This window comes from Anguilla rostrata, chromosome 9 (assembly GCF_018555375.3).
Source record: "Anguilla rostrata isolate EN2019 chromosome 9, ASM1855537v3, whole genome shotgun sequence".
NCBI lineage: Eukaryota > Metazoa > Chordata > Actinopteri > Anguilliformes > Anguillidae > Anguilla > Anguilla rostrata.
Genome location: NC_057941.1, coordinates 34,676,004 through 34,701,837, shown reverse-complemented (window position 1 = coordinate 34,701,837; position 25,834 = coordinate 34,676,004). Strand labels below are relative to the sequence as shown.

The 25,834-nt window shown below is 42.9% G+C and overlaps 1 protein-coding gene across 1 annotated transcript; it reads left to right on the top strand.

The window, feature by feature from the left end:
* The first annotated feature begins 2,739 nt into the window (after positions 1-2,739).
* adra1ba (adrenoceptor alpha 1Ba) lies at positions 2,740-22,877 on the top strand. Its single transcript, XM_064351945.1, has 2 exons — positions 2,740-4,513; positions 18,010-22,877. Exons 1-2 carry the CDS (start codon positions 3,550-3,552, stop codon positions 18,642-18,644), a joined length of 1,599 nt encoding a protein of 532 aa, XP_064208015.1. The 5' UTR covers positions 2,740-3,549; the 3' UTR covers positions 18,645-22,877.
* Positions 22,878-25,834: the final 2,957 nt, after the last annotated feature.

The following is a 25,834-nucleotide window of genomic DNA, read 5'->3' as shown; positions in this document are numbered from 1 at the left end:
ACCTCCCATAAACTCCCTAAACAGGGCCACCTCCCATAAACTCCCTTTTGCCGTTTGGTCTGTGAGCCACACAAAAGTGTTGCAAACCTTCAGCTTCATGTAAGAAAACATTAATCTTTTAAAAAATTGTGACAAACAGGTTGCGAACAAAAAAAAAGGGACACACAACAGTGTTCAATCTGCGAGGAGGGAGCTGTCTTTTTTTCGGGGTGATAATGCCCCCCTGTCCACGAGGTTGTTTTGAGGAGCATGACAGTGCCGTTATATGCGACAATTATCAGGCCCCTTCTCAGACTCAAGACGTGGAGCCCAATCATACATATATGGGATACTCCGGAACAACACCTGAGACTGTCTCTATTTTCCATCGCCTTGACAACCAGCTCGCGGAAGAAGTGCTGTCGTATATCTCCAGCAGAATTAGAGAGGACTGCAGGTACCCTCTGTGCCACGCTGCCTATGGGCCGTGCGTAGATGGTGTCCCAGCACCTCATTAAGTGACTTTACGTGATTTTTCTTGCTTGCATAAACCCTTGAACACTCTGACACAGCCACTGTGAAGCCAGCAGTTTGCCAGAAACTTCTGCGAGAATCTAAGTTATCCTTCATCGCACACAAAAATTCTGGGCCAACCAAAAATATACCTCTAAATCTAAAATTTTATGAGAAACTTCAGACAGTAATGTGCACTATTCCTAGGCTCTGTTCTAGCATATTAACAGGCATCATGGTGGAGACCGTGCCAATGACGACCGTGTCTGCCAGCCCACACAACTGGCTGTAGCGTTGCCCCGGGGTTTGGGGAGGGTTTCAGTCGGCTGGGATCATCACGTCTCATCGCGCACCAGCGACCCCCGCTGGCCATTACAGTGTCTGCAAGACTGCCCGCGAAGCTGTACAAGCCTGAATCATGGAAGTGTGGCGCGATAAGAAGCAGCAGCTGATATCACGCTCTTTGGTGGTGAGCCCGAGCCTCTTCGCGCCTTCCCGAATTCCTAACGTCGGTTGCGCATATCAGCCCTGATTGATATGAAAGCCTCCAAATTGGGTAGAGAAAAAGGTTTAAAAATTAATTAATTAATTAATTAATTAATTAATTAATTAAATGATATTGTCTGTTGTGCATGTATTGATATACAGCAAAAAATGAGTGCATCTATTGATTAACAGCAATCCTGTGAAGTCCTGTGAAGCAGGGCTCTGTTTTTACACGATTTTATGAGGAATTAAATAGTATCGGACAGTCCACCCGCAGCACCTGGCACCCAACATGAGAAATGAAATGAATGTATAGCTGCTGTAAACAGCGCACGCAAATTCTTAGCAAAACGGCTAAAGTATTTACGATGTCATCACGAACGTAAACAGACGCATTGACGCAAACCTGCACGTGCAGAGCCCGGTTGACAGCTGGAAATTCAGCTTCTGAAAATATTTGGTCCGCCCCAAGCAACCCCCCCCCCGCGATTTAGCTCACGCGGCCCCTGGTCAGGAGTCATGACCGTGCTTCATAGTGCCATAGTGCCATGGTGAGACATAGGCTACCAGAGTGATACCAAATGTTGAATTAACACGATTAGATTTGAAATAACACTGGGAATTTTATTGTGTAGCAAGACCTCGCCCAGAAGTGGACACCAGACAATCAAAGGATAATCATTTGCAGATGCCAATGGCAGTTTTTTGGTGGGGGTAAACAGGGGCAAGCTGGCAAAGAGGAAAACCAGCAAAGTCCACACAAACAAAGCCAGGTTTCAGCCTGCGGGTCCCTGGACTTGAGATTGATATGTTTACCTACAGCGCCGCCACGCCACCTGACCCACTTGTTTTTTTGTTTTTTTGTTTTTTTTACTGAATGCGTTTATTAAAATAAATGAGAGACTCTCCACTGCGCCCGTGCGAGCCCGCGTGCCAGTGGTCTGCGCTGGCAGCACAAAACATTTGGCCACAGTAATCCTCCAGTTGGCAGTCCAAACGGTAAAAAAAGAGAAAGAAAGAAACAAACAAAAAGTTAACATTATTTTACAGCGCTGTGCGACAGATCAAGAACGGGTCATTGTGACAAGTTAAAGGTCTTATCAGCTGAGAACTAAGAAGACGGACACTCTTGGCAACCAAGACTGTTGAAAAGAACCATGGCAAAATGAGTAGGCCAACTACAGATATAAATATTTTCCGTTGATCCGTCCTTAAGATTTTGAAACTTAAATAAAGTTAAGCCAAACATTTCTGTTAGGTGCTGCCAAATGCTTTCTTTTCATTATAAAAGCATTGCTATCTTGTTTTATTTCACTATCTAATGGATAGGTTAGCTTAAGTTGTTACGGATGAACTGATGAAATATTTAGACACTCAGCTAAGCAGTACTTTTCCATTAAAACGTGAACCGTGAGCCCTGCGGAGACATAGGAGAGATTTAAAGTGTGACGGCATGACCTTTTCTTTTGAGCGATTAATTTCCGAATGGCTGCTTGAAAATATTTTAAAGTCAATGTTGCTGATTGAAACTATAAATTACATTTACAGTGTATATGTTCACAAAACGGAACAATGAGTCTTTTGAGGATATTGGGGGAAAGTAATACTCGTAAGGACAGCAAAAAGTTGCATCTTGTCAAATGTCAAGTTATGGACGAAAGGTTATCTTCCCGACAGATGAGTAAAAAACGCCAGGTGTTGAATAATCTATGAGGGAGCCCTGCGTCGTGAGTGACGTTCCTGGCGCCTGCCATTGCTGAAATGTCAACCTAGTGATAGATTCTGGTGAGTTATGAGAAGCTATTTTACGTCGAATCCCAGTTGTTTTGTGCATTCTAATCCCGCGACATGGTCTCGCTACTCTGACTGTGCAACAAGTTTAGATCAGAAGCTCGCCTTACCCGATTCTCTAAAGAACAGACTACGTGAGCAGGGGTTGTGTGATGTTTTGCGAAAATCACGCTGAATGAATTTTCTCCGAGTTATTTTCTTTTGTTTTTTTAATGTATTGAGCCAGTATCGCATAGCCTGCACGACGAAAAATGGTCTGCCCGTCTGTATGGCTCGTTGAAACTCTTGGGGGGGGGGGGATGTAAGGTTTGCGCCATGAGTTCTTGAGCCGTGACTGCAAGCTCCCGACACTTCATTCATGTCATACTTCTCTGTCGGCGATTGGGAATCAGACTGAGCTCACGAGCGCATTGGCGTTTTATGAACTGCAGGAGGGGTCATTTTCACTGTCGTTTGGCTGATTGGGTCAATTCGACGGCGAGCACTGCGGAGTGGAGTTTTGAGACGACCGGAGCTTGGAGATAAACAGACGTTTCTAGTGCTGCGGCGATAACAGAAGATAATATACATATGTTTTATGTTTGCGTAACAGGAAAAAAACTATTTTAGATTATTTATGTTTTCCCTTTCTCGTACCACGTTTCTGCTAATTTCAGTCGTGACAACAAAATTATGACTACATGTATCAAGAGCGGAAATAAGAAAAGCTGACTTAATGGTGCTATAGTTTTTTTCTTTTGTCTAATATATTGTGTGCTATGGAGGAACTCTCGTGTCAAAATGAGTTTGGACACTGATGATGCTGCGAACTCGTGGAGAAACGGTTCTGCGGAACTGTACACGGCGGCACCGCTGTCAGCCAACGATTCCAACGTGACAACGGGCAATGAGAGCGCGTTCGTTCCCCTGGACCTTACACGGGCGGTCCCTCTGGGTATGGTACTGGGTGCTTTCATTATATTTGCGATCGTTGGCAACATACTTGTCATTCTATCGGTGGTGTGCAACAGACATCTGCGCAGCCCGACGAACTATTTCATTATCAACCTAGCCATTGCGGACCTGTTGCTGGGCACCACCGTGCTGCCCGTCTCCGCTACTTTGGAAATCCTGAATTACTGGGTGTTCGGGAGGATATTCTGTGACATCTGGGCGGCCGTGGACGTCCTGTGCTGTACCGCGTCCATCATGAGCCTGTGCGTAATCTCAATAGACCGTTACATTGGGGTGCGCTACCCGCTGCAGTATCCGACCATTGTGACGGAGAAAAGGGCGCTGCTGGCGATGCTCGGGGTGTGGGTCCTCGCGGTGGTCATCTCTATCGGACCTCTGCTTGGCTGGAAACAACCTCCTTCCCCGGACGATACGGTTTGCCTCATCACCGAAGAGCCATTTTACGCACTATTCTCGTCCCTAGGCTCTTTCTACATCCCCCTGGCTGTGATTCTCGCCATGTACTGCCGGGTGTACATAGTTGCTAAAAGGACCACAAAGAACCTGGAGGCTGGAGTGATGAGGGAGAGGAGGGATTCGAACGAGTTCACGCTCAGAATCCACTACAAAGGGTCGCATCTTCACGAGGACTGCGGCGGCGCTGGGAAGGGTCGTGGGCAACCGCCGAGGTGCTCCCTAACGGTCAAACTGCTGAAATTTTCCAGGGAGAAGAAAGCTGCTAAAACTCTTGGAGTCGTGGTGGGGATGTTCATTCTCTGTTGGTTGCCGTTCTTCCTCGCGCTGCCGATTGGTAGGTGGCATTTTATATCACATTGTCCACGCACTTGGTACACATCTACTGTAGGGTATTCTTCAAACCGAAAAAAAAATTACTAAATCCTGATGTAAACAACATGTCATATTATAAAATAATGTCCCAGTAAGGTTCCAATATAACAACGACAGAAATATTAATATTCAGTAGGCTAATTTATCATTCATTTAACATGGTTTGTTTTCATTGTAGATCGTTCGATTTGTTAATGCAGTTTACATGTAAGACGTTTTGAAACCGTCTTCTTAAACATTCATGTGACGAAAGTTTCGTTTCATGCAGCAGTCAATGTTCAAGCAAGTGTATGGACGCGTATTCATGCTACATGGGTAAATGCAGTTACTGTTGAAATAAATTTCAGTTGTTCCTATTAGGCAGCCCTCCTGTCAGGGAAAGACAAATGGACACGAGATACTCTTTTGGTAACCCGCGTTTCATCAAAGCTGTTCGTCTAATGATGTAAGAGAGTATAATTTATGGACGGAGCAGGACCTGCCCACAATAAACAAGCAGAAGCTTAAATCTGTAATTTAAATTTAACGTAATAAGTATTTGTAATTAGCATTTGTTCATAAACCATTCTGAGGAAAGCATGCTCGTGAATCTATCGTAGAACTTTCATTGCCTATTCAATGGGGGTTACATGACATTGCGGATGATTACGATGATAATAACATAATCAGAGGCAGTAATGTTGCTTTCTCTTTTGACAAAACAAAGTATAATCATAATTTCCCCCCTACGGATAATGATAAAAATATGTTAATTCGATTTTCAGAAATAATGGTGTTGTTATTGTTGTTGTTGTTTTTGTTCTTCTTCTTATTATTATTATTATTATTAGTAGTAGTATTATTATTATTATTATTATTATTATTATTATTATTATTATTATTATCATCATCACCATCGTCATTACGCATGCATGAATGAAAGTAGGTAGAAAAGATGCAAGATAAAGTACAATTGTATAGCTGCTATTTGCTTTTCATTTATAAATTCATCATCTCCTGCACCTCTTTTACCCAACCTCCATCACCAAGCACAGTGAAGTCAGTGTGGCGCTCAAAGTTCGTGTAAATTAAATACGCCATCATTTGCACAAGCCGGTGTGTCCCAACTGTGCTCCTGCCCTCGAAGAACGTCGACATGTATTTTCTGATTTTACTGTACATAGGCTACAGAAGAAAAAACTACGAACTATATCCCAAGCCATATTCTTATGCACATAATGCAGGGAGTTGCACTCAGTTGCTTTATTGACTGCTCCGTGTATGTGTTCCGCTCCAGCGGTGACACTTGCGTTTCAGTTATAACGGGTGGATTATGTCGAATCGCCTTAATTTTTGTAATTTCTGCGATGCACTTCTATTTCTAAATTCTGTGAGGATCTAGGTGTACAGGTGGCATGAAGAATTACATTCTTCACGAAGAAGCAGGTGGTAGGCTATATATCGTATGTTTACTGGGTATTATGGTGCATATGCTATAGTACTGTATATTTAGGAAAATATAGGCTACCCCTAAAGGTAATAACGAGTTTAAAGAGGAATACTTTTTATATGAGTTTCCCAGCTGTTAAGAGTAAAGTAGTTTACTATTATTGTTTTGGGGTTTATTTATTTGTTTGTTTATTTATTTGTTTGTTGTACTAATTCTTACCACTTTTATCCTTTCCGCAAATTCTGAGTAACTAATGTAGGCATCAGGTCCGAGCAGAAGGGCTTTAATGTCACGGCAACTTCCTCTGGAAAACACACACCCGCTTACGTTACCAGCACGCGCCACGTAACAGCTCCGAGTTTAACTTTAGCAATGCGTTATTTCTGTGCGAATTCGTTTCTGAGTCTGCGTCCGTGGGTTTCCATAGAGGGCTGAAAAATTCCTAGCGTGAATCCTGAGGCGGGGGGCTATACATTAGAGGAAGTTTAGATGTCCAGACTGCAGACAGCAACAGCAGCTTTTCCTGTGGCTGCCGGGCTTTGGAGAAATCTGCAGGAGGGGCAGCTAGGTGAAAATCCTGCAGTGCTGTATTAGAGTGGAGATGCTAATTCACAGTCAATCCATTCTTGGTCTTCCCGGCATACACTTGCTCACATGCGCAAACACACACACACACACGTACTCCAACCTGGTCTCACAACCAATTTGGATCTATTCTACGAAATTCCATCTGTCAAATTTTGTAATTATTTTACGAACGGGGGACTTCTCACATCCAACCCACACTCACATGCTCTCTCTCTCTCTCTCTCTCTCTCTCTCTCTCTCTCTCTCTCCTCAGAATTGATGTGATGTTGATTACACTAACCCTTGGTTCCTGGACAGTTTACATATTTAGTAAAAAGCCCCTGGCTAAGGTCCCAACCACTAAAGAAGCACTTAAATTAAGGATACTATCAGTTTTACAGCACCTACTATATGCGGCATTTTAAACAGCACCAATGTGATAGCGCTTTTAGGTATCAGTGAAGCCCTGTGCAATCAGAACGTAAGGTACAGTAAGGTTTAATTTCCTCCTCAGGAATTTATAACTGCACCACTCTGTTGTGTAGATACAATAAGGCAATATGCCGCTCACGTATTACCTATCTGTAGTTTTTTTTCCAGGATGGCACGACTCTGTTCCAGTGATGTATTGGAATATGACATACTGGCTTGTTCCAAACTGAAGCCCACTTTTTATGGGGACTCGGGGAATTGAAAGACTTTATTTAGATGAGCACGGATTCCTCCCTCGTTAGATTTCAGAAAATAAGGAGCCAATGATGTATAACCTTTCTCACAAGAACTCCCTTTACTGATGTTCCAAGCTTTTTTCAGCATATTGCATTGGGCAGGGGGGGTGGGGGGGCAATAATTTCCCCACTAACAACAAAACCCTTAGTGGTTAAAATGCATGAATTGCAGTTCAGCGTTAAAACAAAAACTAAGAGAAAATTTTGCGAGGACATCCTGAGCATTTGCCATCTCTGTAAAGGCCATATAACTCTCCAAAGACACATTCCCCTTGGTGTAATATGTTCATTTTAATGCTCCTCTTCATTTAAGTGTAAGTACGGATGACTCGAGGGAGGCCATTACTTTCAGAGTGCAGTCCTGGGTGCCCTTCAGTGCCTCATATTTGTATGTAGTCAGTGGGAGGACAAGTTTCACTGCATCCAACAGAACAGGTATCAGCATTCGGTGCTTCAGATGCTCTCTCTCCTTCTCTCTCTCTCTCTCTCTCTCTCTCTCTCTCTCTCTCTCCCTCCCTCCCTCTCTCTCTCTCTCTCTCTCCCTCCCTCTCTCTCTCTCTCTCTCTCTCCCTCCCTCTCTCTCTCTCTCTCTGTCTCTCTGTCATGGCACCATTAAAACCCTTTGGTGTGAGATCACAAATATGTGATTAGAATGTTCTGAGATGAACATTCTAACGCAGATGTAACAGTCACTGCAGGTGATTTGAGAGCATTGGAGTTCTAGACACTTAGAAATTTGAAAGAAAGAAAAAACATTCCAAAAAACCTACTCCTGAAAGGGATAAGGATTCATGAAACACCCAGCAGCACTTCATCTGTAGTGCTGCAGTTGCTGTTACAGTATTTCTGCTATGGCGCTTGCAATATATTTATTGTCACACGTTCATTGTCATTGTTGCACTTTGATGATGCGATTGTGGCATAGTGAATTCTTCAATTATATTGCAATTCATCAAATCTTATTATTAGAATTGACTGGTTTATTTTTTAACAAGTGCATTCGTCTTTATTGTCAAGCTTCTAGTTACAGTGACATGAAAAAAGTATTTGCCTCCTTTCCTGATTTCCTCCGTTATTGCATATTTGTCACACTGAATGGTTTCAGATCTTTAGACAAAATGTAATATTAGACAGGGAAATCAGAGTGAAGTAGTCACCAGCACGTTTCTGCAAGCACACTATGCCATGATCAAAGGAAATGCAAGAAACGATGAGAAAACAAAGTTCTAAAGGATTACAAAGCCATTTCCGAGGCTCTGGAACTCCACCAAACCGTACTGCGAGCCATTATCTCTAAATGAAGAACACTTGGAACAGTGGGGAATCTCCCCAGGAGTGGCCAGCCAAAATTTCTCCAAGGGCGCAGCAACAACTCATCCAGGCAGTCATGAGAACCAGAAGAACATCCTAAGAACTGCAGGCCTCTGTAGCCTCAGCTTAGGCCAATGTTCAAGAGTAGCAAGGCAAAAAACCACTATTAATCACGAGATACATCAATGTTCGTCTCACATTTGCACAAAAAAGGAGAACGTCCGGTCTTCTATTTATAAGTGCAAGCATAATTGGGTTATGTAGCAAGACAATGATCCAAAACAGAAAAGCAAGTCCACATCTAAATGGCTGAAAAGACTAAATTAAAGTTCTGGTGTGGCCTAGTAAAATTCTTGAGATGAATAGAGATGCTGGACCTGAAATGAGCTGTTTATGCTCAAAAACCTAACAATTTGTCTGAATCAAATCAGTTCTGCAGAGAAGAGAGGGCTATAAATCCTCCACAGCGATGTGAAAGACTGATACAAAATTATTGTAACAGTTTGGTTGCAGTTATTGCTGCTGAAGATGGTGAAACCAGTTATTAGGTGGCAATTTGTTTTTCACTTGGGTGATATGGTTGTTCGATAAAATAAATTCAATAATAATTTTTAAATTGTGTTTTGTCATTACTCAGGTTCCTTTTGTCATGCAGTACATTTTGTCTAAAGATCTGAAAACATTCAGTGTGAGAAATATGCAATAATCGAGGAAATCAGGAAATGGGCAAATACTTTCTCAAAGCACTGTACTGTATGTGCTGCTATCGCACTACAATAGACTAATCATCTTAATTGACAATCTAATCACCCCAAGCGGAGCTCATGCGTATGTGGAGTGACTTTGAAGTGAAAGTAGGCCAAACGCTCTCACTTAAAGTCTCACAGCAGCGCAGGCAGATAATGCACCAAATTAAAATCAATAGGAAAACTACCGCATGCTCCTGTCTCATCAAAAATCCATTTTGCTTTAGGGAATTCTTGAGCCAGCTGAAAGAACTACGGGTGCTTTTTTTGCTGATCTGGGTTATTCTACAACTTAAGTGAAAGTTTTAATGCGAGCGTCTGTCAGTTTTTGGAATTTGATTAATTGATTTTTTTTTTTTTTACCCATTAAACTTGATTAATTTAGAACACATCTGAGTGTGCATTATATTGATGTGACTTCATCCATTTTAAACTGTCAGGGAAAGCATGGGAAAGCACTATTTGCCTCATCCTATTAAGTCAACATTACACTTTTTACTAGGAGTACATTTAAGTGTTCTGCTGGGGAAAGTTGATTGTAAAATATTATTGAGAAACATGGATAAAATGTGTATGTGTTCACTCGTTTTGAGATTTACTAGTTCAGGCACTCAGCTCAGTTCCATGAAATAAGAATCACAAGCAACAGCTACTGGAGACAACCTGTACGTTTACTAACTACAACTTTGATATTTCATGCAGTTTTGTTGTTTATTCCAATGCCAATAGTACCTATGAAAAACACAATAGTGGTGTGACCAAAAAGTGTGAAATACAAAAAAAATATAAGGTAATTCTTAGAAATGTAATGAACAAAAATATTAGGACTTATTTAAATGGCTTTATTAATTGTCACATGACATACAAGCAAAGGTTGTTCTGAAATAAATGGAGCCATATTTTGTCATCCTCCAAATGGATTTGATATTATTTGCAATATTTTTATGAAACAGTTTTGCCTGGCCTGTCCCTTTGAATTATTGATGTATGATGCAAAATTGTGGACCAGAGAACAAGAGTTTCAGTCCACAATAATTTTCCTACATTATGTGAAAAAAACCCAGCTGCCTTTGAATGTAACTGTTAAACTTTAAAGCTATTTCCTCCTTCACATCCTCTCCCCACGGTGAGGAAAAAGCGCTTGTTTTCTGCAGATAGCGAGCTCTTTTGTTCCTCTTCTTTTTTTCTTTACCGTTCTCATAGGTGTCTTTCAGTGGTGAGCAAGTGGCCATATTGCATGAAGGCCCCCCCCCCCCATTTAAAGACATTTCAGGCTTGTTGAACAAGCTTCCCCGCATTAAAAAAAAAGGTACTGTACATTAAAGAAACAAAGCCCTTGCCAGTATGGTGCTGAAGGGTGACAGAGCAGTTTTCTCTGCGTGTGGAAATTGAAATATCGCTGAGAGGGCGAGAGTAATGAGTCAGAGAGGTGCACGACGCTGGAAAATGAGCAGTGTTTAGCAGTGCTTGAAGGGTGCTACTCCCTTCTGTTATCACCTAATCCTCCCACAGACATCCTGCCAGCAAACACGTCTCGCCTCTCTGCTTTTTCAGGGTCCTTCTGCTTTTCAATCTCCACTTTTATGGCCAAGAATCTTATAACTGTTCTCCTTAACTTTGGTTTCAAGTGTTAGGTTGCGCTTCTTTACACACACCCACACACGCGTACACAAACACACACACAAACACTCACACACTTACACACACGCACACACAAAGTTTGGCAAGATGAGCAATTACAAACACTGCTGAATAAAAACTGAGCTTGTTTTGCTAAAAGTCACACTCGCTTTCATATTTGTAAGTTAAAGACAAGGTCAAAGGTCAATTGAATTCAGGCCTCTATCTGCAGCAAGATCATGATCGTGAAGGGACAGAGGAGTAAGAGACCTCTCAGTGCATATGTTTAGAAGGGTAAAATGGGATGAGGTTTGAATGAGATTTACAGGATGATGGTTTCATGACATTTATTCAGTTTTATTGACTTTCTTCTGGTTCTGATTTTTTTACTGCTTAGCCGATACCAATGTTCAGGAAAACATACACAGTCGAACGTTCCACATTAAATCAACTCTTACGGATTCTATGGCCAGAGTGGACTCATACAAACTCTGTCAGAGTTCAATTTACAGTGGGCATTTTACTGTGCATGTTGCTTTATTTAAAAAATATATTATTCATCTCTTTTGGCCTCTTGCTGGACTGACACACTTCTTAGCAAATAAACAGGAAATAGGAACAACCTTGAAACTCTTTATCTGATGGAAATTAATACGAATCAGATTTCCAATTCTTCTCCAGCAGAAATTAAACTAATGAACCGTACAATCTGATCCTAATAGTGCTGAAATATTTATCCTGTAATGGCAACAAGAACAATTACATTTCCCTACAGGGCAAATTAAGACTAATTTAAGTTTGTGCGAGATGTAATATTTGGCATGTTCATTTTATATATGCCAAAAAACACTATTTCATAAATGAAATCACGCAGACCACAGGAAAACATTGGTACGAAGCACCCGTAGTTTACAATAATAATGTCAACTGCACAGACTAGTGGCTGCGAGTAGCGGCGAGAGCATTGTACGCAATGAGGATTATGGTTTTATAATATAATACAGCCCTTGTCTGGTGCTTCTTGACAGTTCATAGCGAAGATATATCAGACAGAATGTGGCTCGTCTTCAGAACGTTTATCGCCAAATGTAATGCTTCTCGTAGCTCAAAGAATTGTTTTTCACAGCAAGTCTGTTCTGTGGGTGGGGAAAAAAATATATTTTATCAGCCTCTTCGACCAAATGCACAAAATCTGCTGAGCGACATGTCTGGGCTTTTCACAGGGTCCCTGCTACGCTGGGCTTCAGTTATTTCAACTGGCTGCAAATCAAGTAGCGATAGTGAGGCTTTTGGACGATTACACTAGCCAGCGGCGCCAGCTATAGCACTGCCATCGTTTTCTGAAAATGGCAGAGGTAAAAAATTTAAAAAAGGGGGGGGGGGGGTACGTTTCTCGAGCTTTCTGTCTCGACCCAGGCTGAAGGATGCCTGGTTTGTGTCACTCGCTGTGACGTCACAGTTCAGCAATGGCATTCTGTGAATACTTTGTTAGCCACGCCCCCTTTTCGTGTGAAACTTCTCAATTGGCTAAAATTCTGGAATACTTTTTGGTTTTTTGTTTTACAATAACAGGGACAGACCTTCTTAAGAACACTGAGCTAGTGTCACAGTTTGTGTATGGACCATGTTGGAATTGATGAGAGGTTCTCATGCCCGTGTACAGTTGGGTTTATTTGGAGGAAGGAGCTCAGAGGCTGTTTTTCTCAGGGAAGAGGTCTGTATAATAACAGGAGATAAGTATTAGAGTCACTTTATACAGAGGGCAACAGCTGCCATCTCTCTAGACTTGAAAACCTTTATTATCAATTCAGACTATTTAGACCTAAATCATTTTTGTGTCCCCTGATCATTTTCATCAAAGTCCAGTGAGTGATCACACGACATTTCGGTGTGCTTGTGGCCATCTTCAAGGTGTTCCTGGTTTTTCGGTTTCTCCCAATTTTGGAAACGGCAGCCATGTCTGTCAAACTTGCTGATCTGCCAGCCCTGTGCGTACCAGCTGTGGTGCCAGGTGCACCATGAGGAGGTACTAATATGGCAGTTAAATGGAGGAACTCTGGCAATCTGTGCCGAATTCAACCCATTCTAACCCAAGAGGGAGAAGGCCTTTTGTCTCTCACCCCTATGGACTCCCTGTTATATTCAGTTAATTAAATAATTGTGGTTCAAACCTGCATCATTTGAGCCCAACCGGCATGTGTGACAAACCTTAACAAACTGAGCTACACAAGAACTTTTACCAGCTTTTCCTAAAGACTGGTTAGATTGTCACAAAGATGACAGCTAACTTACCACAATAGATAAACTCTCAATAGAAAGGGTTCCAAAAGGCTGCTCTGTGTAGATGAACACAGTCTAGTTCAAGGGCTCTTTGTCAGGCAAAATGCTTCAGTCCGGGAAGCTTTCACACTTTACCGTATCGACCATAGAGGGTTCCATAAAGAACTTAAAATGGTTCCCCGATGGAGACAAGCCAAAGAGAGACCCTTTTATTTGGGAGAGTGTGAGTATGTTGCGGCAGGACACGCCCGCTGCGGCTCTAACGGCAGTTTGTCCTGATGAAGGACTTCCTCGTACGTTTCTCAGGCGCGCCGAGCGGAGGGCTCGTACGGCCAGCCTCTCTCTCCCTGCGCTGTGCTACAGCGGCTCCCTAATGGGTCGTAAAAAAAAGCTGTACCGGGAGGAACACAGCGGGACTGGGGGTGCCCCTCCGCCTCCCTGGTCCTGGTCCCCACGGTCCAGTCGAGTGCGTGGGCAGTGGGGGGTGTGGGAGAGTGTCCAAACTGTCCCCTTCTTAGGAATTAAAAGACACTAATATACACAGATCACCCCCCCCCCCAGTACACCCCCCTCATTTATGTACTGATATACTGTACAGTGACATGATGCATGTATCCATACACACACACACACACACACAGACACTCTCTCTATCTTTCTGTCATATAAAGAACTGATGCTCTCTTCCTGTCTTGCTCACTCACGCTCACCTACACGTGCTAAAACACAAATAGACATACAAAATCACACATACGCACTCTCTCTCACACACACACACACACACTGACACGCTGGGTCTCTCTACCTACCTGGAATCTGGCTTGTGTGAGCATGACTGTGCAGTATGCGCCCACACTGCGTTATTCCACCCAAAAAAGAGCGAAATGCAAGTGAAGAAAAGAATGTGCGATAGAACGGTCAAAGTGAAAGTGTTCAGCACGAGAAATGAATGTCACCAGGGCTTCTGCGTGTCAGTTTCACCCCCGAAGGGATTTCATATGAAACAGAAGTTCATAATTTATAACTCATAATGAGAACAGTGGGGAAACGGCCCACAGCTGCAGTAAAAAAACATATTATTTGTATTTACTTTTTGAAATAACATTCAATATCGTGTTACACCTTTTACTGTTTTTATTCATTTCCACTGTTTGTGTGTAATAATGTACATTGACATGAAAGTTATGCCTTAAGGGTTTCTTCTTTTTTGGAAAAAAAACTAAAACAAATATAAGACTAATATTTTCAAGTAGGTTCAAATGTGGCCATAAGTAGAAAATTCAAGAAGGGTTTTTTTTTTTTTTTAAATACCTGCAGAAGAGAAACAAACAGAAAACCCGGGTCCCTCTCGAACCAGTTAAACAGCGCAGCATTTTGGATTCTCAGCCGGAAGCTATTCCACTAAGTGGCCAAAGCTGAGCTGGGGTTTGACAGAGAGGCAGAGGCAGAGCTTGTCATCCCTTTGGAGAGAGTATTGGAAAAGGCCGCGTGGGAGGAGCCTTGGCTGTTCTTTAACCTTCAGATGAAGACCTTAAGGCATTGTTTTTCAACTGCTTCTTCCTGCAGGCCAGAGTTTTTTTTTTTTGGGGGGGGGGTTTGTTTTTATGCCATTCCCTTGGCCTGCACAAAAACATGAATCAGGGGGAGACGCTTCCGGCGTAGCTTGCGATCGATCGTCGGGGGTCACTGGAGAGAGAGGAGACCGGGTTCCCCGGCCAACTGAACCCTCCCTGACCGCAAGCGACGGTATCGGCATGCGCTATGCGTCGCCCGGGCAACCACGGTCAGCCCTGGCAGTTAGGATTCAATTTCGGGACCACGGGTCTCACCGTGCACTGGAATAGTGGCGTAACAGAAAGGGTCTCCAGGCAACCCTCGGTCAGATTCATTTTTTTTAAAAAGGTTGCATACGAGCCAGTCCTTCTTCGCATTATTACTCCTGTCACCAGTGGGAGCAGCTGGGTTAAACTGTACATGCGAACCTACAACGTTTGGCGCGTGGAAGTAATATTTTTCTTATTTCAGAGATGAAGGTCAAACGTCCACCTACAGCAGGCCACTCCCCCCCGGGCCCCCAGTTGCATACCCCTTTCTCAGGGTCTGTTCTAAGATCCTGGCCACACTTTGTTTTGAGGAACAGGATGGGTACCCCAGTACGACGGCCAAATTTCACACAGCTCTTCGGTTACCCTGTCATGCAAGCTCCCGCAGCAATATCGATTTATCAATGTTCTTGCTTTCAACGTGAAGCACATGTGACCTGGTTGCTCAAGTTTACCCCCGGATGACTCCAAAAAAATAGCGTATCAGAGTCTGCTTTGAGGAAAATTGGACTTGAACATGAAGCTGTCACTTTTGATGTTTCTTGGCCAAACATAAAATCACACAGGTCTTATGCGCTTCATATTGAAGGTTAATAAAATCAAAATCAAACCTAATTTATATTAGTCAAAATGCACTTCACAATGGAACCCCAATTGAGCCTAGCGTGACGGTGGCAAGGAAAAACCCCTTCAACAGGCTTAAGCCTTTGAAGAGTAGGTTTTTTGGAACTTATTTTTAATTCTAAGTCAGTGTTCTAGAACTCCATTGCTTTCAGTTACCAGTAGCCATTGTTACATCAGCTTTAGAATGTTCTTAACTGAATATATTAGACCTTAAAGAGTGTGTAAGCGGTGATGTCTGACCACAGTGACAAAAAATTGAGAAATTTGTATCTTAAAGACCAAAACCGTACCTCCACTGTACCTGTGTTTCTGAGAGTGCATACGGAGCAGGCCACGGCATGGCAGAAGTGCTCAGCATTCCCGGGACAATTTCAGAAATCTGGGAAGGCATGGAGAGGGTTGTGACCCGTGACCGAATTTAGGATGCCTCTGAGAACAAGGAGACAGCAGGAGCCTCCACATGAATAAGCACTGTCTGCGCACTGCCATTCATACAACACAGGCTGTGTGCTCTCAGGAAGTTTATACACTCGATTTTGTGTTAAACTTGATGAAAGCTGCAACCCCCCCCCCTCATCCCAGCCCTCTTGGCTCCTCACCCAAATTCATAAAGACTCCCATTAAAAGTGAAGGAATGCACATTTTTTTCTCCTAAAATCTTTTTTTTAACGCATACTGTGGTGAAGGGCTGCCCAATAGCGCATGCCGGAATGGCCTACCAGGCCGAGTCAGGACAAGGCCAAAAAAGGGATGAATTTGTGCCGTTTGGGCCAAGGAGGAGGAGTGGGTTTGTCTCCCAGCGGCGAACCCGTGCCGTGGCTGAGACATCAGCGAGACGTCGGGATAATGCGTCTGTGACCGTAAACTGTCCCCCGGAGAACGGGGGGAAGGAAGACGGGAACGGAGGTCTATTTAAGAAACCCTCTTTCCACCACAGTCGCCCGTAGCGAGTTCAAACCGATTCCGTTGAAGCCCGTCGCGAACCACTTCACAGAGGAAAAAGTTGTGTCGCAAGAGTTCACCGATTCAAAAAACAAGAGAGAAAGCAAGCAGTGTCTCAACGGACTGAAGTCCAATTAAATGTAAACAGCGAGAGTTCACATCTGAGAACAACTGAAAAGAAAGCCTGTCTAAATTGTCATTAAAAAAAAAAACATAAATAGCTGCATGTTGAATTCTCATGATAAACGTTTATCATTGGTAATTAAATTTCACGTAAGAGAGTGTAATATTGCTTCTGTGGTATTCAAGACAACTGTTAACTGCGTAACATTGTGTAAATCAGAAAAACAAACAGTCATCCTTTAGTTTAAACAAATCCAGGCCTGTATGGTGGGAGGTCATTTATTCTGAGATGGAACCCATGATGTTTTCTCAGGGATCCCATGGTCCTTGAAAATCCTTGAAAATGTTTTAATTCTGAAAAGTTATGAAAAGCAGTTAAAGAGGAACTTCCTGGTTATTTTTTTTTTTAAAGGGACTTAAAGTGCTGGAATCATGGAGAGCATTAAGCGTGATGGAGAGAAAGATTATTTAACAGAAGCTAGTCTGTCTCCGAGTTACCATAGGGATTGTAATTATAGCGCAGTAAGATAAACTGGAAAAAGAGAGAAATATTTTTGGTCCGATGAAGCTTTTTTAAACCTGTTTTGTAAACTTCAAAACTACCTAATCTGGAAATCTTACTGTAACTGAGTAGTTCTCAAATTTTTTTGATATGGCCCTCATTTGGTACTTGGACATACTGTAATAGAACATTGAAAGATGCTTATGAAAAGGACCATTAATAGGATAATAATATGGTCGTTTTGGCAGTTGGTTGGTAAGACATTTTGTTCAGGAAGCAATGACCTGCTGTTCATCAGTTGCATTTCTCACAAATCCAAAAAATCTGCCTAGACCAGGATGTCTTTGTCTTTCAGGCTATTTTTTATGTCATTATTTAAATTGAGTTTGACACGTTTATTGCCTGTCTGCTATGTTGCCAACCACTTCAATGGTATGTGTCAATGTGTTTTCGATAATATTCTAAAATTTTGCAAAGTGTGTCCAGATGCCCGTTGTCTGCATTTTCACATTTTAAAATGTCATGTGTTTCCTTTGAGTGACATTTCCTTTGTCAGTATTTGCTCAGTCTGTCTGAATGGCTGCAGAGAACCATGGCATTGTGGGAAAATGCTGCCATCTGGTGGTAGAAGTGCAGCCGAACCACTCAAGGGGATCATTCATACTTGCCACATTAAAAAGGGGTTTTATTGTAATATACAAGACAAGTCCGGGGAAGTAATTAAGCATAATCTCCTTTAATGGACTTTTATTTTATCCCTCAGGGTCTTTCAATGCCAACTTGCGTCCGCCGGACAAATTCTTCAAAGTTATCTTCTGGCTGGGCTACTTCAACAGCTGCTTGAACCCCATCATCTACCCCTGCTACAGCCGGGAGTTCAAGCAAGCCTTCATCCGCATCCTCCGCTGCCAGTGCCGGAGCAGGAAACGCCCAGGCTGGAAGGCCTACAAGTACCGCAGCTGCCACCTGCACGCCTACGACCACGCCCACAAGGACTCCGCAGACAACAACTCCGCCTGCTTGAACGGCAGCCTGCGCACGCTGGCCTCCGCCAACCCCAGCCCCAGAGAGGGGCGCCGAGGCGTAGAGCGCCACCTGGAGCTCGGGAGGTTTCAAGGCTGGGGGCTTAGCCCCTCCCCCTGCCCCTCCCCTTGCCCCTCCCCCTGCCCCTCCCCTTTGCCCGGGAGCCGCTTGGACCATCAGCAGGGGTCCCTAAGGGGGGCCTTTCTCCAGGGAGGGAAGAACCCGAACGGGACGAACTCGCACCCCCTCCGAGGCCACCAGGACAAGCGGCCGGGCCTCGCGCTCTGGGCCAAACTGAGGGACAGGGGCGGGGCGTGGGGCGAACCGAGGGACAGCATCCCAAACAAAGACGTCCCCTCGAGTCCAATCGGGTGACGCGTCCGCGATGATGTCACCGCCGTGTGTGGGTGCACGGTACCGGGGTGGCACCTTTGACGCTTCGACTGTCAGCGGCCGCTTTTTGTCCCGCTGCTGTGGAACAATAAAGATCCCACACCCATTTTGTGTGTGTTCAGATGCATGCCATTAAATGTTGGATCCAAGGGACGTGGGACCAGTGGCCCCCAGCCATTGGTTAAGAACTACGAAGGGTCAGGGGTCAAGGTTCATGGGTCATGGCAAGGATGTACAGCTGTGCTGAAGCTGTGAGCAAACTGGCACTCGGGCTCCACCTGGCTGCTGTCTACCTGTGAGCATCACAGGGACAATAAGATGTGGGCGGAGCATTGTTCCTTCTGAAACAGAGCAGCAAGCCAAGATCACAGATCGCAGCCCACAAGCAGATGTGTAAAAGACATAACATGGACCTTTCAGAGCCTGCATGTGCCACCATACACAGAAATATTTCTAGTGTAAAACGAGCTCTGAACAGTGTTAAATTAACAATAACGCCATCCAGTAGGGACAACATGTACTCTATTAGTATTAAAAGTACTCAGAGGAGATTTTACGCTGAAAATTTTGCTGTGTAGTTCCAGCTCTACTGTGGAAAAAAGGCATGACGTTCTATGTAGAGATACCTTTATCATATGCTGCCCAGTAGTGATCAGGGTTTTCATGCTGAAATAACAAATTGGACAGTGGTACTTTAAAGTTCTTGAATGTACTTTTTTAGTGTTATTGGTGATAATCTATCAAAGCTTCTTGTCCCGTTTCTCGACCCGTTTCATATAAATAATGGCAAAAATAAATAATAGAAACTGATCCTGAATTTAAATTCTGATTCTGCTCTAAACAGTGCTTGGATTGGGGTTGAAGACGCTGAACCTGGAACAGAATTAATTGTCAGGATATTGAGGTAATTTATGTATTTGTTACTGACAGTCTTTAACTATCAGTCATGATATAGATTACTGTAAGTGTCTATGCAGGTCTGAAAAGAATATGAAAAGAATAGGCACAATGATCAACCAAATAAAAATGTATAAAAAAGGTTTTAAAATGACAATTCTAATTTTGAATTAACTTTTAAAAAGGCTTGATGTCTAGGTTTGCTCAACACAATTGCACAATACCTGTCCGATCATTTTCTCTTGGTCGTACTACTAGTTTTTTTTTTACAGCTATAAAATATTGGGAAAAATGAACACAACTTCCAAATATATCCAATGGACATGGTTTATATTCCTGTTTTCTTTGAACTGACTTAAGCCATTAGCCAACTATCATAACTCAAAACTAAGAAAACACTTATACATTAGTTTATACGCATTCCTCAATATTACTTTTAAATATTCAGGTTGTGCTACCTTGACTGAACCCTTGAATGCAGTCCCTGTAGAAAAACAGTAACATTAAGTCCTTTTTTGGCTTAAAACACACTTTCTGTAGCAATCTGTCTTCTCGTGTTGCTAAGTTAACCGGAAGAGTACAAGTCCATGTTTTTAATTTGTACGCAGATTTATTCCAACTTACATCAAAAACATCTAAATAATAATTTGGCCTGGCCTGACAAAAACCCAATCTGTTGTCATGAAATAAAGTCCAACTTGGCCCAAAGCCAACTCATACCTTGGACTACCATGTGGTTTGCGCCAGCTAGTCCGGTCTTTGCCTACTGTACAGTTTTGTTTTGTTTTCATGGGACCTTGAAAGTATTTCAAAAATCCTTGAATTAGTTAATGGTTGAGACCCAGTGATGAGCAGTGAGAGCAACATATACTATTACTGTTAGAGCAAATAGCGTAGACTGTGTTGTATCCTGAGGAGTGGACAGACAGCGTTGTATGTTGACAGTGTTGTAATGACAGAGTGAATTGACAGTGTTGTAACATCAGTGTGAGCAGACAGTGTTGTATCTTGACAGTGTTGTAATGAGAGAGTGAATCGACAGTGTTGAAACCTGAGTGTGAGCAGGCAGTGTTGTATCTTGATAGTGTTGTTATGAGAGAGTGAATCGACAGTATTGAAACCTCAGTGTGAGCAGACAGTGTTGTATCTTGATAGTGTTGTAATGAGAGAGTGAATCGACAGTGTTGAAACCTGAGTGTGAGCAGGCAGTGTTGTATCTTGATAGTGTTGTTATGAGAGAGTGAATTGACAGTGTTGAAACCTCAGTGTGAGCAGACAGTGTTGTATCTTGACAGTGTTGTAATGAGAGAGTGAATCGACAGTGTTGAAACCTGAGTGTGAGCAGGCAGTGTTGTATCTTGATAGTGTTGTGTGAGTGAATAGGGAGAGTATTAACCTGACTGAACACAGTGTTTTATTCTGAAGGTCAATGGACTGTGATATAGAGCAAAGGACAGCTGGATGGAGAGGACCAGACTGTCCTTTGATGGCAGGTTGATTTGTTCTTCGGCACAAAAAGCCACAGAACTCGCATTCACAAGTGGAAAAACAAGAGTGCCAGCTCTCTGCTCAGCTCCAACTGTGCCCAGCTCTAGAGGAGTATAACGCAAGCAGAATGTCTTATTTATTATGTTATTGCTGTATCTTGACAATGTATGTTTGTTAAACAGTGAATCTTTGGTGACTATATATGGGTTCCCGGTCATTCAATCACAATAAATGAGTCATGGAGTGAATAGATCCACTCCAATTGTGTCCTCTTCACTCTGTTCTCAGAAATAGGCTACATCAGTCAATCCATAATGTCTCAAGACAAGTCATGGGGCGTGAGGTCATTTTAATGCATGCGGTACTTTGGATCCGAGAGACAGACAATGTTCTCAGAAACAAAAGCAATCTGATTAAAATCCTTTGTAGAAACTGTGGGGGGATGGGGGACTGTTCAGTTCTTCTGCATCTATAGAAAATCTGCCTTCAACAAATGTTCGGATGAAGCTAAAGATTGAAATGTTTGTTTTTTGTTGTTGTTGTTTCGGTATCTTTGGCATCATTTATTTAAGAAAAAAGCATTCAGGTGTTTTGTAAATATGGTTTCTGAAATAATTTTACTGCACACCTGTTATAAACCTTGCAGGATGAGGTCAAAGCACCAACACCTTTTTAAATTGTAAGGCTTTTGTTGTTTGTTTGTTTTGATGGGCAGATAATTTGCTCGAGACAGTGTAGTTCTATGATTGGAAGGCAGGAACTGTGACTGGTCCATTCGACTGTCCATTAAATGAGCCTTCTCACCCTTTGTCTCAACCTGTGGTTGTGGTTGTGTCTTGTTTCTGTCTTTAAACGCATCCCGCAGACAAACACCTGTTTCCCTCAGTAAGGGATGTTGTAATCTTCAGTTTTCCAAGCTCCTCTCTGAGACCAAGCAACTATACATTGGAACAGGAAAGAATACTTTCATAAGAAACCTTGTCACTACCTACTTGCACAAATAAAGGTCTTTCACCTAGAAAAAATGTAGGTTAGGAGAAGGTCGAGCTGGAAAGAAGATGGTTGAGATAGCCACCATGCTGGCAAGGCTCGCAGGCTAGTTTGGTACAGACAACGAACTATCACCAAATTCCAGATGGTATCCAGCTGGAGCAGAAGCTGGTTCCAGCTAAGATTCCATCTTAGGATGGTCAGCTGGAATTTCCACCAGGGTGGTCTGATGTCCTTCTCCCACTGAGTCCTAGTCCAAGAGTTTGGTTCCATCCATGTTTCACCTGCTAATGAACAGGAGGAAGATGAGAAAAAAATATCATTAAGAAAAAAGGCTCCTCTGAAACATCAAACAGCCTCTGTCGTAACCCAGGGCTGCCATGGAAACCACCTGGAAACCATGGTTCCCTGTGGCGATGTCTCCAAACGAGTCACAGGTGTGCCTCCCCAACGGGACCCAATGATGAGATGACCTCATCTTCCGTCATCCTTCCCGTATCCTGCCTGGCGTTCTTTCGCAGAGGGAGGGAGATGGAGACAGAGAAAGATATACGATGATGAAACAAGGTGAAAGGAAGGAAAGGGTGTATGTCTGTGGTGGGGAGGGGGAAGAGGGTGGTGTCACTGCGTTTTCTATTTGTTTCTTTTCATCAATGTTTGGCATTGCCCCCAAGCACTCTGTAAAAAAAAAAATTATATATATATAAATATCATATAAGGTTCATGTATTTTATAGTGTGTTCTGAAAAACAATTTGACTCATAAATTATTATTATTTGGCTATCATATGTTTTTGGAAGTATGAAAGGTGGTAATAAAATGGATTTTATGAAATTATAATTGTGGTCAAGTCCTATTTTTATTACTGTGTAATAAAAAAACATTTGAAAAATTCCTGGCCAGTGGTTAAACATGAGGCGAAACAACTCATGTTATGTGAAACAAACATGGTGCCTGTTTATGGAAGGACATTGCTAGGCATAACAAAACCAGATGATAAGCGGTCTATACGGCTGGATGATAAGCGGTCTATACGGCTGGATGATAAGCGGTCTATACGGCTGGATGATAAGCGGTCTGTACGGCTGGATGATAAGCGGTCTATACGGCTGGATGATAAGCGGTCTGTACGGCTGGATGATAAGCGGTCTATACGGCTGGATGATAAGCGGTCTATACGGCTGGATGATAAGCGGTCTATACGGCTGGATGATAAGCGGTCTATACGGCTGGATGATAAGCGGTCTATACGGCTGGATGATAAGCGGTCTATACGGCTGGATGATAAGCGGTCTATACGGCTGGATGATAAGCGGTCTGTACGGCTGGATGATAAGCGGTCTATACGGCTGGATGATAAGCGGTCTGTACGGCTGGATGATAAGCGGTCTGTACGGCTGGATGATAAGCGGTCTATACGGCTGGATGATAAGCGGTCTATACGGCTGGATGATAAGCGGTCTATACGGCTGGATGATAAGCGGTCTGTACGGCTGGATGATAAGCGGTCTGTACGGCTGGATGATAAGCGGTCTGTACGGCTGGATGATAAGCGGTCTTACGGCTGGATGATAAGCGGTCTATACGGCTGGATGATAAGCGGTCTATACGGCTGGATGATAAGCGGTCTATACGGCTGGATGATAAGCGTCTGTACGGCTGGATGATAAGCGGTCTGTACGGCTGGATGATAAGCGGTCTGTACGGCTGGATGATAAGCGGTCTATACGGCTGGATGATAAGCGGTCTATACGGCTGGATGATAAGCGGTCTATACGGCTGGATGATAAGCGGTCTATACGGCTGGATGATAAGCGGTCTGTACGGCTGGATGATAAGCGGTCTGTACGGCTGGATGATAAGCGGTCTATACGGCTGGATGATAAGCGGTCTGTACGGCTGGATGATAAGCGGTCTATACGGCTGGATGATAAGCGGTCTGTACGGCTGGATGATAAGCGGTCTATACGGCTGGATGATAAGCGGTCTGTACGGCTGGATGATAAGCGGTCTGTACGGCTGGATGATAAGCGGTCTGTACGGCTGGATGATAAGCGGTCTGTACGGCTGGATGATAAGCGGTCTATACGGCTGGATGATAAGCGGTCTGTACGGCTGGATGATAAGCGGTCTGTACGGCTGGATGATAAGCGGTCTATACGGCTGGATGATAAGCAGTCTATACGGCTGGATGATAAGCGGTCTATACGGCTGGTCAGTGCACAAACATTATTACTGGCTGGAGCCTCTTACACTTGACGCAGATTGTAGCAATGCATACCAAGAAATCCGGGCTTCTCTGAGCAGCAATAACATTTGCCATGAAATTTATACTCAAACTTGTTTTATAAATAAATATAACATTGATCAGAGTACATTTTAAAGAAAACTTAAAGGCAAGACAAAAAAATTGTATTTTTATTTTTTTATTTTATTTTTTTCTGAATGTGTGTCTCTGGGAATTTTTCACCAAGAAGCTCTGAATAGAACTTCTGTTTATGTCCTGGGGGACATTCACAATATGTATGAACGTATTCATTACCGCTGCAGTTCGATAATAGCGTCTATAAGCAGCCACCTGTATTCTGAATTTCCTATGCTAAATTAATCATGTCACCAATGTGTCTTTGGTTTTTTATTATGCTGTGGATGATGAGCATGCTTAGTATTCATGGCTCTGTTTCAAAGCATCCTCAAATGTGGATCACATGAACACATTTAATTTACTGACAAAATCACAGAGAGTGGCCTCCATCTTTTTTTTTTTGTTTGTTTGTTTGTTTGTTTGTTTTGCAAATTACACCTTTTCTATTTTTCCTATTTTCCTTCTTCAGAATTGGGTTTTGCATAGAGGTATTTTGGTAAAAATCTGAAACGCATGATGCTGACCTGTATAAAAAGAAATGTGGCTGACATAGTCTATCAATTTTCAAGGAACTTTCAGTAAAATATATTGATAATCACATGTGCCATTGTTATATTGGGGTGCATCACTGTACTAAGTAAAAGTGTTTTAGCTAGATGTGTCACCCAGGACATCAAAGAGATCCCATTTAAATAGAAAACAGGAAACAAGAAAACTTTTTCAGCACAGAAGGTGGCCTTTAAACAGAAACATGGACGGCAATGATGAAAAAACTATAATACAGGATCAAATACATTTGCCATTTGAATGTCCTTTACCTCCAGGAAGGGACATTTACAGACTGCTGTTTTTAAAACTGCTGATTGTTTGAAACCGTGGCGGTGCCCACGGAAACAGTTGTTTTTCTTTCATCTGCCCGGCAGTGCTGAATGCTATGAATATCATTATGTTCTTTAGAAAGCTGTCAACAACAGAAAGGAGGGCAAAGGTTGAGTCAATGGATGTTTAGTTGGCAGGAACATTTTAATCACAGCTGGTTCTGTAAAAATTTAGCATTAGCAAAATAAACGGTTCTGTACGCCTGACCTGAACAGAACTAAGAACCATGGGACCATAAAACACCTGCAGGTATAGACTGACTTTTTTTGATCCGGGGGCTTCTATGAAATCATAGATTGAAGAAATACACATGTATACAAATCTGCACTGTCACAGCTAGCTATTCAAACTGCAGGAGGCAAGGACCACAGTCTGAATGAGTGCACACGCGCGCACACACAGACACACATGTATACACACACACACACACACGCATGCACACACACACACACACACAGACACACATGTATACACACACACGCATGCATTCACACACACACACACGCATGCACACACACACACACACACACACGCATGCACACACACACACACG